At 64.9% G+C, this 14,273-nt stretch overlaps 1 protein-coding gene across 1 annotated transcript in view; it reads right to left on the minus strand.

Moving 5' to 3' along the window:
- The window catches only part of LOC147597091 (low-density lipoprotein receptor-related protein 1-like), a 40,662-nt gene that overhangs the window by 219 nt on the left and 26,170 nt on the right, over positions 1 to 14,273 (minus strand). Inside the window, exons 7-13 of the mRNA XM_086768658.1 lie at positions 4,988 to 5,150; positions 3,629 to 3,851; positions 3,176 to 3,365; positions 1,997 to 2,140; positions 1,512 to 1,748; positions 803 to 983; positions 131 to 353 (exon numbers count right to left, since the gene is read on the minus strand). Of these exons, the coding sequence (XP_086624784.1) occupies positions 131 to 353; positions 803 to 983; positions 1,512 to 1,748; positions 1,997 to 2,140; positions 3,176 to 3,365; positions 3,629 to 3,851; positions 4,988 to 5,150 (1,361 nt within the window). The remainder of the gene's footprint in view (positions 1 to 130; positions 354 to 802; positions 984 to 1,511; positions 1,749 to 1,996; positions 2,141 to 3,175; positions 3,366 to 3,628; positions 3,852 to 4,987; positions 5,151 to 14,273) is intronic.

Consider the following 14,273-nt stretch of genomic DNA (forward strand, 5'->3'; position numbering starts at 1 on the left):
GCAGGGGAGCGCAGCTGACCATGGCCAGCAGACCCGCAGGGGACGCAGCCGGCCAAGGCAACGGCTCGGCTCCCCATGGCCCCAGCGCCGGGGCAATCAGTGTCCGAGGGCCCGCGAGGCCTCCACTTGCCTTCCGCTCGGTGCCGTTGAGGTAGACCATCTCGATGCGGTCGTAGAAAGCGTCCACCCAGTAGAGAATCTTGGCCGGGATGTCCAGGCTCAGCCCGTTGGGCCACAGGACGGTTTTGGAGGTGATGAAGACGTTGCGGTTGGAACCGTCCATCCAGGCTCTCTCGATCTTGCCCCTCTTGCTGTCTTTAGGATCCTCCTCCCAGTCCGTCCAGTACATCCACCTGCCACAGACGCTAAGCTGCTACAGAGGCAGACGAGCTGTGCTGGGAGCCCACCTCACCGCTGATCCGAAGAGCGACCAGCTCTGTCTCCATTGAATCGGGTGTGAGCTCTCCGGCTGCTCGCACCGCAGCCGACACAAAGCAGCGGGGAGGTCCTGCTGCCCCGTGCCTACGGCCAGGCCCCAGCCCAACATAACGGCCCCACGGCCTCCCAGATACCCCGGTGCCGCCGAGCCCGGGCCAAAGCTGCCGCGCAGCGCAGAGCCGCTGCCATCACCGCAGCCGGAGCTCCGCAGCTCGGGAGCCACCGCGAACGCTCGGAGACGCAGCGGGGCACCTGGGAGCTGTGCAGGGTGGGGGACCCAACCGCCAGCCCTGCCAGACCCCGCTGTGGGCAGGAGCGGCCATACCCTCCCACGAGCCAGCCCTGCCCGCCCCGGCACCCGCACCCGTTCAGGGGGTCCACCACAATGGCGCGGGGGTGCGTCATCTTCCCCTCAATCAGCGTCTTCCGCGTCTGGGCAGCCTTCTCCAGCCGAGCCACGCTGATGGTCTTCTTGGGGCCGTCGTCCGTCCAGTACAGGTTGTTCCCCATCCAGTCCACAGCGATGCCCTCCACATTGTGGATGCCTGTGGGGAAAAGCAGGAGCGGGCGTCCATCAGCAGGGCTGCACGGCAGCGGGAAGACGGGATTCATGGTGTGGTGGCAGTCGGCACCACCCAATCCCAACTCAAATGGACGGAAGGAGCTGCTCCAGCGCAGCTCCCGCAGCCCCAGGGAGCCTGGGCTGGAGAACGCAGGATTTGGGAGCATCCTGGCTGGTTTGGCCCGGGGTAACACAAACGTGGCAGCGTGGGGACAGATCGGCCACCGCGCTGAGCCCCGGGGGCTCTGACTGATCGGGGCGGGCAGGAGGGTGACACCCGGGGACAGCGTCCCTCACCCGCCTCTGCGGAGGCTCATGCTCCATTCCTGTCTCAATATCTACAGATAAACCCAAACAGCAGCTTCAAATCTTAATTTTAAGGGTCAAAGCCACGAGGGAGCAGACAGAAGCCACGGCACTACGCAAGGGAAGGCACTGACAGCCGCTGCCGCCGGCTCCCGGGGGCTGACCGTGCCGGGGAGGGAGCAGGCTGGGCCCCCAGGCCACGCACCGTCCTTCAGGATGGTCTCCCGCTCCGTGCCGTCGATCTTTTGGCGCCCGATGAGGTAGCTGGTGGTGTCGGCGAAGTAGATGAAGCCGGTCTCAGCGTGGAAGTCCAGCGCTCGGGGGTTCATGAGGTTCTCAATGGGGATCATGTGCTCGTCCGGCACCTTGGCTCCCATGTCCATCCCGCGGATGATGCCCGGCCGCCCCTTCCCGTACACCAGGAACAGCTCGTGCTCGGGCTCTGCAGAGAGACGGGGAGAGCCATCGCCACCAGCCCGGCCGGGGCAATGCCGGGGGTCGGCAGCCCCACGCACGCGGCGCCGGGGCTTTCGCGGGAGTCTGTGGCGGCCGCAGAGCCCAGCAGGCAGCCCACGGCTCCGGGCGGGAAGGAAAGCGGTGTCCGCAGCCGAGACAGAAGGCACAAGCTTCTCTGCCGGCCCCGGACCCTCTGCCCACCCCTCGCCGCTCTCCAGGAGGGCCAGGACTCACTTTTGCAGGACTTCCCGTCACTGCCCAGGCTGAACCCGGAGCGGCACCGGCAGGTTCGGGTCTTGTGGCTGTTCCCGAGGAGGCAGATGTCGGAGCAGCCTCCCGGCTTGCCAAACTGATCCGGCTCGCAGGCGTGGCTCCTCACTGCAAGACAGAGCGCGGGCTCCAGCGGCAACCGGAGCAGCACGGAGGCAGCCTGGCCAGCCGCAGGCCGACGTGGGCAGGCAGGGCACAGGACAGACACCATGGAGATGGGAAAGGACCTGCCCAAAACGCAGGATCGCTGCGGAGCACAAACCAGCCCCAGCACACGGCCGCAGCCACCGGGCCACGCTGCCGCTGTCCCGCCAGCCCAGCCCTCACGGGCCGCGGAGAGAGCAGGGCGCTGCAGACAGCGCAGGCAGGATGAGCCCCGCCGCGGGGACAGCCAGCACCGGCAGAGAGCCCCCCCAGTCGCACCCCTTCGCCGCTCGGAAATCTCCTGATTAGTTTTATATTCTGGAAAATGCCGAGCAGGCTGCAGCCGCTAAGAGGATTTTAAGCGAGTAAATTGATTAACTGCAGGAAGGTGCTGGGGGTGGAGCAGGCAGGCAGGGACGGGCGCGGGGAGGGGACGGCGCCCGCAGCTCTGAAGCCTTTTGACTTCCTTGAAATCCCTCGGTGCCCAGGATCGCGCGGCCCCGGTTGAAGGGCGAACGCGGTGGCAGCGGGGACCGAGAACGCACGGCGCCATAAAAGGGAGCCATTAATATTTCAAGATGCTGCATCTGCTCCCACGTCCCCGTGCTCTCCAGCGAGACGTGATCGATCGGCCACGCGGCGCAGCTGCCCGCCGGCAGCGACGGCTGCCACGTCTCTTGCAGGAGAAGATGGAGCGACAGCGGGGGCCGAGGGCACCCCAGGGTGGGCAGCAGCCCTGCGGCTGCCTGAGGAGCAGGAATCCCAGGAGGGATTCCCTACGGACCACAGCCGGGCCACGGGCTCCTCCGTCCCTGTCCCTGGGCCAGGACGCTGAGGTGGCACGGCTCCGCAGGGCCACAGCGTGCCACCGACAGAGACCCCTGGGCAAGTGAACCCGTCCTGGGTGTCCAGCCCCACGAGGAGAGGGAATCCAGCCCGTCCCCATCTCCCCCCAGCGCCCGGGATCCCCGAAGCCGCTTGTCCCAGCCGAGGTCCCACCTGTGGGCTGGCGCCGTTGGTGGTAGATGTGCAGCGCTCCCCCCTTGTCCACGCGCGTCACCACCTGGTACTCGGTGCTGTTGAAGCGGTTCACCCGGATGACGCTGGTTTTCTGCTGGGCGTTGGCGTTGTCGGAGTTGGTGGCGTAGAGGTAGTTCTCGAAGACGGTGAGCCCGTAGAGGTGCTCAATCTGGAAGGCACCGCGCAGAATTTAGGAGGAGACGGGAGAAGCCCAGCTCTGAAGCGTGCGAAGCCCCTGACCCCCACCCCTCATCCCACCCCCGCCTCATTTAGGGCGTGAGATGGGGCTTGGCCTGGTCGGCATTCAGCAGCTCCTGCATTTTCTTCGCCAGACCAGCAAAGCCAAGCCTGCGGACCAGTGCCGCCCAGCAGGCTCAGCTCAGACGTGCCGTGGCAGCCCCCCGACGCTGGCCCCCCCCAGGCCCCGCTCACCAGGATGCCCTGGATGATGGTGTGCCTGTTTTTGCCCTCGTAGTCCACCACCTCGATGTAGTCCAGGTAGGCGTCGGCCCAGTACACCAGCCGGTTCACCAGGTCCAGGGTGATGCCGTGCGGGAAGACGATCTTGCTGTCCACCAGCTTGGTGCGGTTCTGCCCGTCCATGTCGCAGCGCTCCACCTTGGGGATCTGCCCGTAGTCGGTGAAGAACACTTTGCTGCGTGAGAAGGGCAAACGCGGGGGCTCAGAGCCTGCACGTCGTGTTTGACCCAGAGAGGGAGGACACGGGCGCGCAGACGGCGCGCGCTCGCGGGCCTCAGAGCCGTCCTGCCTGCGGCAGCAGCGCCCGGCGCAGCGCTTTCCAAACAAGGCACAGCTCGGAGCCGGGGTCCCGAGCGCCCAGGCTGTGCGGGGTCTCCGCTGCGGAGCCCAGGAGGCTGTAACGCTGTCACCCGTGTTTGTCTGCACCTTCCCTGCCAGGGGCCAGAGCGCCTCTCCACGCTGCTATGCGATATTTATGTATTTATTAAAAATACTTCGCATTTTCTGCGCTCGCAGAAACGCTCGGTGGGACCTCGCACGCTGGCTCTGCTCTGCCCGCCTCGGCCACGCTCCCCGCTCCCGAGCTGCCCCGATGATTCAGCACCGCAACTTCCCCGTGCACGGGGTTTTGCAAAAGGCAGCTGCCCGAGAGCTGCCACCCGACCGCAGCGCCCCGGATAAATATGCACGCGGGGAGCGGCTCAATCCCTGCACGGAGATGTCTCAGTTCCCAAAAGCTGCTGCAAAGCTGCAACCATGCAGCCACGTGCTGCAAGTGGCAGCGTCCTGGCCCGGGCCAGGTCTGTCCCGCAGGACCGAGCGCCGGCAAAGCCACTGCTCCGGGCACAGCCACTCTGCGGCACGCGGCCCCGGTCGTGGCTGAGGGAGGGAAACGCCACGGCTCACTCGGTGCTAAAGCCCCGCAGGGCCCTCGCAGGCAGCGAGCTGCTTCACTGCCACCCCACTCAATCGCAGCAGCTGGGTGCTCCCGGCTTGCTCCCCTTCCCCAAATCCGCAGTGTGGGTCCGGGCAGTGACGCTGAGAGCTCCCGGCTTGCTCCCCCTCCCCAAATCCACAGTGCAGGTAGGGGCAGTGACGCTGAGCGCTCCCGGCTTGCTCCCCCTCCCCAAATCCACAGCGCAGGTCCGGGCAGCGACTCTGACTGCTCCCGGCTTGCTCCCCCTCCCCAAATCCACAGTGCAGGTCCGGGCAGCAACTCTGACTGCTCCCGGCTTGCTCCCCCTCCCCAAATCCACAGCGCGTGTCCGGGCAGCGACGCTGAGTGCTCCCGGCCCCGGGTGCCGCTCTTACCCCATTGCTGGGTCCAGCGCGATCCCCTTGGGGTTGTACAGCTCCAGGTCCAGCAGCGTGACGCAGGTGACGCCGTTCTTGTTGCAGACGAAGATCCTGTCATCGATGTCGTCCACGAAGTAGAAGTTGCCGGTGAGCCAGTCGATAGCCATCTGCTCCACATCTAGGCCGCGGGAGAGGGGAGGCGAGGGGGGGGTCAGCCAGGGAGGGGGGAGCCGGGACCCCCACGCATGACTGCGCATGGGCTCTCTGACCACTTCCCAGCCTCCCAGGCACACACGCAGCTGAGGAGCGAGGCCATGTGAGCCGGGAGGGAGCTGGGATCTGCGCTGCACCAGGGACCTGGCCCCGGCCACCCTGCACGGATCGACACGGCAACACATCCTCTGCTCCCCAGGGAGGCAGGACCCACCGGCACGGCTGCAGACAGCGCACACGGCCAGGAAAGCATCCCACGGGAACACCGGCCCAAGCACGGGACCTGCCAGCACGGCTGAAGACAGCACGCATGGCCGGGAAAGCATCCCACGGGAACACTGGCCCAAGCACGGGACCTGCCAGCGCGGCTGAAGACAGCACGCACGACCACGAAAGCATCCCACGGGAACACTGGCCCAAGCACAGGACCTGCCAGCGCGGCTGGAGACAGCACACGCTGCCGGGAAAGCATCCCACGGGAACACAAGGCCGGGAAAGCATCCCACGGGAACACCGGCCCAAGCACGGGAAGGCTCCACAGAGTGGGCACCAGAGGAGGGAGGAGGCAAAGCCGGCTCCCGGGGAGCCGACCGGCACAGAGAGGGCAAAGGTTTGGCCACGCCGGGACGGCAAACGCCTGCTGAGCCCTCGCAGCAGGGCAGCGCTAATCCAGAGCCGCAGGGACGCCCCGAGCCCCAGCGCAGGTGAGAGACGGCACCTGGCCCCCAGCACCAAAGAATTTAATTAAACCGGTGAAAGTGCGTTAAATCGGATCAACCCATCGCAGCAGAATTCCTTCCTTGCAACAAGGTCACTGCTCTGCGCCCACGCCCCAAACCTCGGGCCAAAGGCCGGGGTGAGGGGCTGCAGCTCCCAGAGGCCGTGGGCGATGCCAGGTGCTCTGCACGCCTGTCCCTTCAGTTAGTGCTCCCCGAAACCCCGCAGCGCCCCAACACCGCGGCTCGGCCTCGCAGCTGGCGCGGGCCGGGCAGAGCAGGGCCGGGAGCAGCCGCAGCCCCACGGCCCCAAGGACGCCGGGACCCAGACGGCCCCGGAGGAGCAGGGCCAGACGCCGCTGAATTATTAACCAGCGCCGGGAGCGCGGAGGCAGGGAAAACACAAATCAAGCCAGGACATTTTGCAATGCCCCCCGCTCCCCCTGCTCGCGGGGTTCGGCCTGCTGACAACCAGCCCTTTCCCGGCCGCCAGGATTTTGGTGGGACCCCAGCGACGAGCTCCCAGGGGTTGGGGGTGCCCTGTCTGAGCACACACCCGAGCCCCACGTCCCCCGGTCATCCAGGCCCGCTCGCTCGCGCACCTCCGCTGAGCGTTTCGTGTCAAGGCCGCAGCTCCGGGACCGGGACATCCCGCCGGCGGCGATGGCCAGCTGGTGACCAACCGCCCTCCCCTCCGGAAGGGCGAGGCCGCGGCGCCCGCGGCCACTACCCAGCATGATGCATCTCATAAAAACGAGTGGAAACAGCCGGAGTCAGGGAACCGGCATCAAACCGGCCACGCCGACGGCCCGTGCGGGGCTGGGGCGAAGTTGGGACTCCGGGTCCAGCCAGGACCCCCAGGCCCCCAACCGCTGGGCGCTTGCGCACCAACTGGCACTAAGAGGTTTTCGTGCTGAGCGAAAAACCACCTAAAAAGGTGTCGAGGGGCAGGCAAGGGCCACGCTATGCCTCCAAAACAGGGTTGCCTCCCTCCCCCGGGCACCCCCAGCCCTGGTTCACCCCTCTGGGACAGGGAGGCGGCGGCAGAGCCACGCGGACACGCGGCCCCGCTCGGTGAGCAAGGCTTCAGCACAGGGATGTGCGAGAATTCCCCAAAAAAGCAGGGCTTGGCTGGCGCCTGCGCGGCTGAGTCAGAGTCACAGGACCGGGGGAGCGATCCAAGCAGGGGCGGACGCGGAGGACGGCGCTGAGGCCCTCACACCCCGCGCAGGGGCGCAGACCCCCACCGGCTCTGGCTTTGCCTTCGTCCCGAGGGGCCATCGCCGCCCCGTCGCCAGCACTTGCCGCACCTCAGTCCTGCTTTCTGGTCGCTCTCTCCCAAGGCCACCGGCATCACGGGGCCGCTGCCACCTCACCGGCCGCGTCCCGCTGAGCCGGAGCCGCGTCCCGTCTGTCCAACGGGGAGGATGTTCCCCAACACGCCACTTGAAGGCCAAACAGGAACCAGGAGGGAAAACGGCCAAAACGTGCGAGAGGTTTGCAGCCGCTCGCTTCCCGCGGCTCCCCTCACGCCATTCCTGCGACCGCCGGGGGTTCTCCCGCTCCTCCCGGGGTTCTCCTGCCCGGGCCCCAGCTCCGCGCGGGGCGGCACGGGGCCGGGGAGCTGCGGGTGACGCAAGCCCTCGCTCTCTCCCAGGCTGTATTTTCGCAGCTGGAAAGCATTACCCCGCTCAAAGGCTTTTGTTTTCCAGCTCGCTCCTTCTCTCCCTGCTCACCCCCTCCTTCGCAGGAATCGGTTTTATTAGTATTATTATTATTATTTTCAGCTCTTTCCTTTAGCCTCAGCTAAACCTGGATTTCCTCTTGAACTTTCCGTGGACGCTAATTTAGCCAATGGCTGTTTTTAACCCTCCGCGTTGGCCTGCAGAGAGCTCCCCCCAGTCACCCCAGATCAGGGGCACCAGTCCGACCCCGGGCATGGGGGGGGTCCTGCCAACAACTGCCATGGAAGGAAGAGGCCGAGGCGCAGCGGCCGCCCCTCTCCCCCTGCCCGCGGCTGCCAGGAGCGGAGCGGGGCCGGCTGGCCAGCGCATCCCTCCCCAGCGATTCCCCTCCCGGAGTCCAGCCTTGCTCAACCACTGCCGGGCGTTGCAAGCAGTTGCAACACGCAAACCTCATTTCCCAAGATTTATTTATTTGCTGGTGTCTGAAAATGAGCTCATGGGGGCAAAGAACAGGGAATGCGGACTTTGAAGGCCCTTCCTGGAAGAAGCTGGTCAACCCCACCCGGCCAGCGAGCCGCGGTCCACGCCAGCCGGCCCCGCTCCGGGGCACGGGCCAGCAACGCCGCTGGTTGAAGTGGGCTCTGACGTGGCCTTCCTCGTGGGGAGCGGGCAGAAGAAGGGAGGACCAAGAAGTTCACCAGCGCGCGAGTGGCACGTTGCTCAACAAGGGTGGGCTGGCAACCTCAGCAAACCCCGAAAGCCATCCTGCACAGATGTTTCCTGGTTTCGCGCTCAACGCGAACCGAGTGATCCCGACCAAGCTTTTGCTGAAGTCCCCACCACAAAATAATCTGTCACGCTGCGCTTGGATTTTCCCCGTTCCATCTCATGGCCACCAGTGGGAGAAGCCAAAGCAGCCTCCGAGGCCAACGGGCCCTGAGGAGCCAGGGCTGGGGCCAGCTGGCTGGAGAAGGCTCCCACGCATCCCTTCCAGCCTCGAGTCCTCCAAAACCTGGCTGAGACCTCTTGCAGCACGACCAGGGCACACCAGGGGAGAGCAACTGCCCCACGAGGCGGCAGGAGCACCCACCCTCCACCCAAGAAGTCCTCGGCCCTGTCAACTCTTACAAGTCTTGCCAGGCAGTCTCGATCGCCTTCCCCCTCCCCAATTCCACCGTCACCCTGTGCTCAGTGGGGCCGCGAGCGTCTTGTCCCCGACACAAGCGGGCCATCAGCTGAAGGGCCGTCTGCAGGAGCTCCTGCCAGAGGTCCTCCCGCATTAACCCGATCCACGGAGCATCCGATCCACCCCGCCGCCAGCCAAGCACCGCAAGGCTGTGGGTTTTTTGGGGAAGGAGCTCTGCTGATGCAGCACAGAACTTTCCTCTGCATGAATCAGTTGTTGTGCAGCCCGCAAACACATCAATTGTGGCCTGACAGAAGGAGGAAGGAAGCGCGCAATCCTCTCTCAGATTGAAGCAGGGATTTCGACACCGCTCCGAGCCAGCTGCAGCGACGATGCGTGCAGCTCAGCAGCTCGCCCCGGCTCCTGCACCGTTAGCACGGAAGAACGAAAGCACCTACAGCGGCGAATAAACGCTCTGTGGTGGTCTGGAGGAAATCTCACTTCTGGAGTGCTCCTAAAGGGTAAAACGCCACGGGTAACCCAACAGCATGGGGTGCCCCGAGCAGGGCAGGACAGGGACATGGCTCCGGAGAGGTCCAGGCCCTGCCGGGAACCCTCCCTGCACGACTCCCCTTCGAGGCAGCCGAAATCACCACCTCCCAAACATCACCGCCTCCCAAAGCCGGGCAGAGGGGTCCGTCACCCAAGGTCCCTGCTCCCCGTCCCACCGAGCAGCATTTTCACCCTCGCCCCCAGCACACGGGACAGATAAAAGAGCCGGGCTGAGCTCTGCTGCCGACATTTGCACCTCATTTTTAAATAAAAGAATATTTACGTCCAAGCGCCCCTACAAACTGCCCACGTTTTTCGCTTTAGCTCCGGTGGATCAGACCCGACGCGAGCCCCAGCAGCAAACGAGCGCCTAAAGCACCCGGGCTGCAGAGCCATGCACAGACAACCACGCAACCCGCGGCCCCAGCAGGCACCGCCCCAAAACCGCTTCTCCGCGCCGCGTCGCTGCCCGGAGAGCAGCGTCCTGGGGCGGCCAGCGCTGCGTCCGCCGGCTCCCCGCAAAACCCAGAGCCCGAGGGGTGAGGAGGGAGGCGGGGGGGGGGCCCGTCCAAATTGCCACCCAGCGAGAAGGCCCAGCAGGCAGCCGCACCGCACGCCCCGCGGCACCGGCAGAGCCAACGACACGCGGCTCCTGCGGAAAAAAAAAAAAGCTTGGAAAAGTTGCCGAATGTTTCAGTTCAAAAACGCCTCCAGAAGAGGAACGGAGGCTCGTCAGGAATGCAGTCCCCAGGGCTTCTCAAATACATCGGTTTCCTACTTTCCTTTTTATAGGGAATGATCCGTTTGATACGTTTACATAATACCATAATCTGGAGGAATTTCGGTCTCGTCCCCCCGCAGACATCCTCTCCCCCAGAGAACAAGACCGTCTCTGTAACGGCAGCGCGCTCGCGGATAAACACTGCTGCTGGGGACAATTTTCCTTAATTAGAAGTATGCTAACAGGACAGGCATGAAGACAAACTCCAGCCCCGAAGGGCGCCGGCCGCGGGACAGGCGGGCACCCCGCGCCCCGCCAGGGTCCGGCACAGCCCCCCCCGGCCCTGGGTCCCGGGAACAGACACCTCCTTGTGCCAGGAGCCGCCACCTCGAGCTCGCCGGGACGGCGGACGGGACGGCCACCGGCGCGCACAGCCACCGCCATCACGTCAGCCTTGTTTCCTCGGAAAACCAGCTGAAAATTAAATAAATTTAAACCCCGCTCTGTTCAGCTGTTGAGCTCAGAGGAGGAACCGCTGGGTGGAAGCCGGTGGCCTGCGTCCAGGACGTCTGACTCGGCACTCGGAAGGATCCCTGCGGCCTCTGCGCACACGCAGGCCCGCGCCAGCCAAACGCCTCCCGGGAGGTGACACCGGCCCCCCCAGGGCCGCGCAGCCCCCCAGCTCGCTGGGGCACTGCGGGAGGAACTCCCCCATCCCAGGGGACAGGCGGAGCAACCCCCAGTTATCGGAAGCTGTACAGACCCCGCTCGCGCCGTCTCCATCTCGGACCCCTGCCCCGGCCGGCGCAGCGCCGCAGCCGCGTCCTACGGGAAACGCTCAGGGCCCAGCAGCGCCGGGCACAGCCCCAGGCTGGCACAGCCTCCCCCTTCCCGGGATGGGACAGGGATGTCAGGGCAGCTCCCGCCCGCGCCCCGGTCCCAAACCTGCCCCCAGCCCTGCAGCCAAGGTCCCTGCCCAAGCCCGGCTGCAGCGCCGGAGGCGGGAAGAGCAGGAGCAGCGATGGAGCAAGCTCCATCTCAGCTGCATGGAGGGCAGCCAAGGGACCACTAATTACTCTGCCTTAATGAGGCCATTCCATGGGTAAAAATATTCAGCAGAGGCCAACGGAGGGACAAGGCGCTTGGCTTCCTTCTAGGCGAGAAGAGGGAGACACAGGCTCGACGGGAACCCGAGGAACTGCCGTTGGGATGATTTTGGGGGGCAGAGAGGAAGCCGGCAGGGCTCGGCAAACCCGGCACGAGCGCAGGAGGCGGCGGGGTGGGACGGCCGGACAGATGTGTGCAGCAGATGCTCCTGTTCATCTGAAACCAAACCTGGCCCTGTGCACGAGAGGATCCCAATTAATCATGATGTTAATTTCACCCTTTTGTCTCCAGCAACGTGGGAACGCTGCTCGCCCCACGCTTGACGCCTCGGGGCTGGGCTGGAGGGAGACGGAGGGGTGGGATTGCGCGGGGCTCCTCCATCCCAGCCCGGGGGATCGAGGTGGCCACGGGGAAGGGAGACAGGGATGCTGCTGCCCACGGCCTGCTCACCAAACCTGGGAGAGGAACGGAAACCAGCCCAGCCCAGCTCACCCAGCGCTCATCCACGCACGGGGAAACGCCGCGGGGTCGTTAAAGCCAGAGGCAGAGCCGCAGAACGGCCCCGAGCGTCCCCACCGCAGACCTGCCCGCTGGACGGAGAGCGGATGAAAATCCCCGCGGCCATCGTCCCCCTCAACGTAAAGAGCTGACACGCCGGGGTAAGTGCGCCGGCCGTGAACACCGCACCCATCCCTCACTCTCACGCGGTGCTGCTGCAAGAACAGCCGCAAACAGTTAAAAAAAAAAGGCATCAGCAGATGAAATTACCAATCACCCTGCTTTCTCGCCAAGTCAGTTCACATCGCAGCCTCTTTCTTGGCTCGGATGAGGCAGCAAGGAAGAAAAATAGCTTTCCACGCAAAGAGGAGAAAGAAATGTACTTGGATTTCTCCGCAGAGCAACATCTCCCTGAAATCAATTCGGCCCGAGCCCTGCAGCTCCTCTGCTCCCTGGCAGGAGGACAGGTCATTACGAGGAGCAGGGCTGAACCGCAGTCAAGGAAAACAACCTCCAGACGCGCGGCTGGGACGGACGCTGCCCGGGAAGGTATTTTAATAACGGCCAGATTGCTGTCGTTTAGGGTTGATAACGCGCTGGGGATCAAACAGCCTGATTCTCCAAACCCCTTCCTGGGGGCTCGTTTTAGAAAAGCAAGAGAAAACAACAAACCTGAAACCAAGAAATAATAAATCAAGGAACGTCCGCAGCGCTTTCCCAGCAGCCCCGGCCACGTCCCGCCGAGCAGCCGACATTCCTGCCCGCTCCGCCTGGGAGTCGGGCGCAATCCCCGCGGCCAGGCACGGCCCCGGCTCCATTACAGCGGGACGTCGGCAAACCCGCAGCCATCGCCCTGCGCCGGGAGAGAACCAAAGCCTTGGGTTCCGGGGCCGCGAATTGGCGGTGCCGGCACCAGTGACCTTGCGGCGCAATAAATGCGTTCGGCAAAACAAACCCCGGCACCATGGAGCTGCCGCTTCCGACCACGCAAAAAGTCACGAGTTGGCTGAGAATGGGGAAAAAGAAAGAGAAAGGGCAGGGGAAGGGGAGCCAGCAGGAGACCCGCTGAGAAGCCAGCTTTCGGCCTCCTGGAAGCCAAGTGCCACGCGATCGCACCGCGCCGCAGCTGAGGCTTTCATGACGCCGCCGCCGCAGCGCTCACACGAACGCCGCACTGGTTTGTGTGACCAGACCGCAGCGCTGCTTCCCTCGCCGTCCCAGCCGCGGCGTCCCAGGCAGGGCTCCGGGATTTGTGGCAGGGGTACGTGCTCCCCTCCAGCCGCCCCAGTGATGGGACGAGGAGGGCACGGGTCGGGGAGCGAGACGGGGGGCAGGAAGAGCTGGGGGGGCAGAGGTCTGGGAGGCAGAAAGATTTCTGCAAACGTTCATCGTAGCAGAAATGACTGCGGGATAATTTTAATCATGGCAACCACGGCCGCTCCAGCCAGGACCTGCTGCCTCCCCAGCACAGAGTGAGGCCGCGGACCAACCGGCCCCATCCCAGCCCCAGGCTGGACCCACGCTGGACCCCCACCTCCCGCCCCGTGCCTGGCAGCACCGACCCAGGGGCCGCCGGGCTCGAGGGGCTGAGCCGCACAAGGGCCTGGAAGCAGATTTGGGGTTTTTTTGGTTTGTTTTTTTTTTTGGTGTGTTGTTTTGCTTTGCAATTCTTTGTAAGCCCAACTCCAAACAAATGAGGGCATTGTCCGGGAAACACGTGGAGGCTGGAATCTGGTCGAGAAAACCCAGGGGATCGGAAAATCCCCGGAGGTCAGGGACGAGCCGCCGAGCGAGGCGGGTGCGCGGGGTCCGGCGGCGGCCCCCGGCCAGACGCAGTGCCTCTCCCTCGCGCCTGGATCCGAGCGCTGTCACCTCGGAGCAGAACCTGCCCTGGTCACCACCGTCCCCAGCGCTGGGTCTGGAGGGGACCGGGCTGGCAGGGGCTGCGGGGGCCAGGGGGTCCATGAGGAACCCGCCCCGTGCTGCCCCGCTTGCAGCGGCGATGCTCGGCTGGTCCGAGCAGACACCGGCGTGCGCCCGCACACACCTCTCCGACCTCGAGCGTGAGCGGACGTGCGATGCCTGCCGGGATCCTCCCCGGTCAGAAACTGTGCCAGGTTTTCACACAGAGCAGAGGAGAGGGAGAGAGAATGGAAAGGGAGGAAGAACAAGACAAGTTCCCCTTGTTGCAAAACTCAGGGTTGGCAGGAAGGACGAGCCCTCCCCTGCGCCGCCCCCGCGCCATCGCACGCGTGCTCATGCCCCTCAGTGAGCTCCAGCCGGCTCCCAAATCCCAGGAGCAGCCCCAGGAGAAGCCGAGCTCCAGGCGCTGGGTGAGAAGGTGCCACCTCCCAGCTCCAGAGAGGCCGGATCCCTGCCCGCTGAGGGGCCACGCTGTCCCCGCACCTGCCCCAGCGGGTTCGGCAGCTCCGCAGCACCAGCCAGGGGCCACCGGCGCGGCCACCGAGCCCCCGCGTCCTCCCTGTCACCAGCGTGCCCAGGGCTCCCAGCCACCGCAGCTGGCTCTGACGGATGGCGGAGAGAAATAATTCAATTCCAACGCGAGGCGGTTTTTGTAAGAGAAATAGATGGGAGACTTCACCAGCCTCTGATTTTCAGTGCGTCCCCGGAAAAGACCTGGGGCAGGGAACCGGCCGGCTCCCATCAACTGAGAAAATCACTG

Source organism: Chlamydotis macqueenii, chromosome 29, assembly GCF_036417535.1.
Source record: "Chlamydotis macqueenii isolate bChlMac1 chromosome 29, bChlMac1.mat, whole genome shotgun sequence".
NCBI classification, from domain to species: domain Eukaryota; kingdom Metazoa; phylum Chordata; class Aves; order Otidiformes; family Otididae; genus Chlamydotis; species Chlamydotis macqueenii.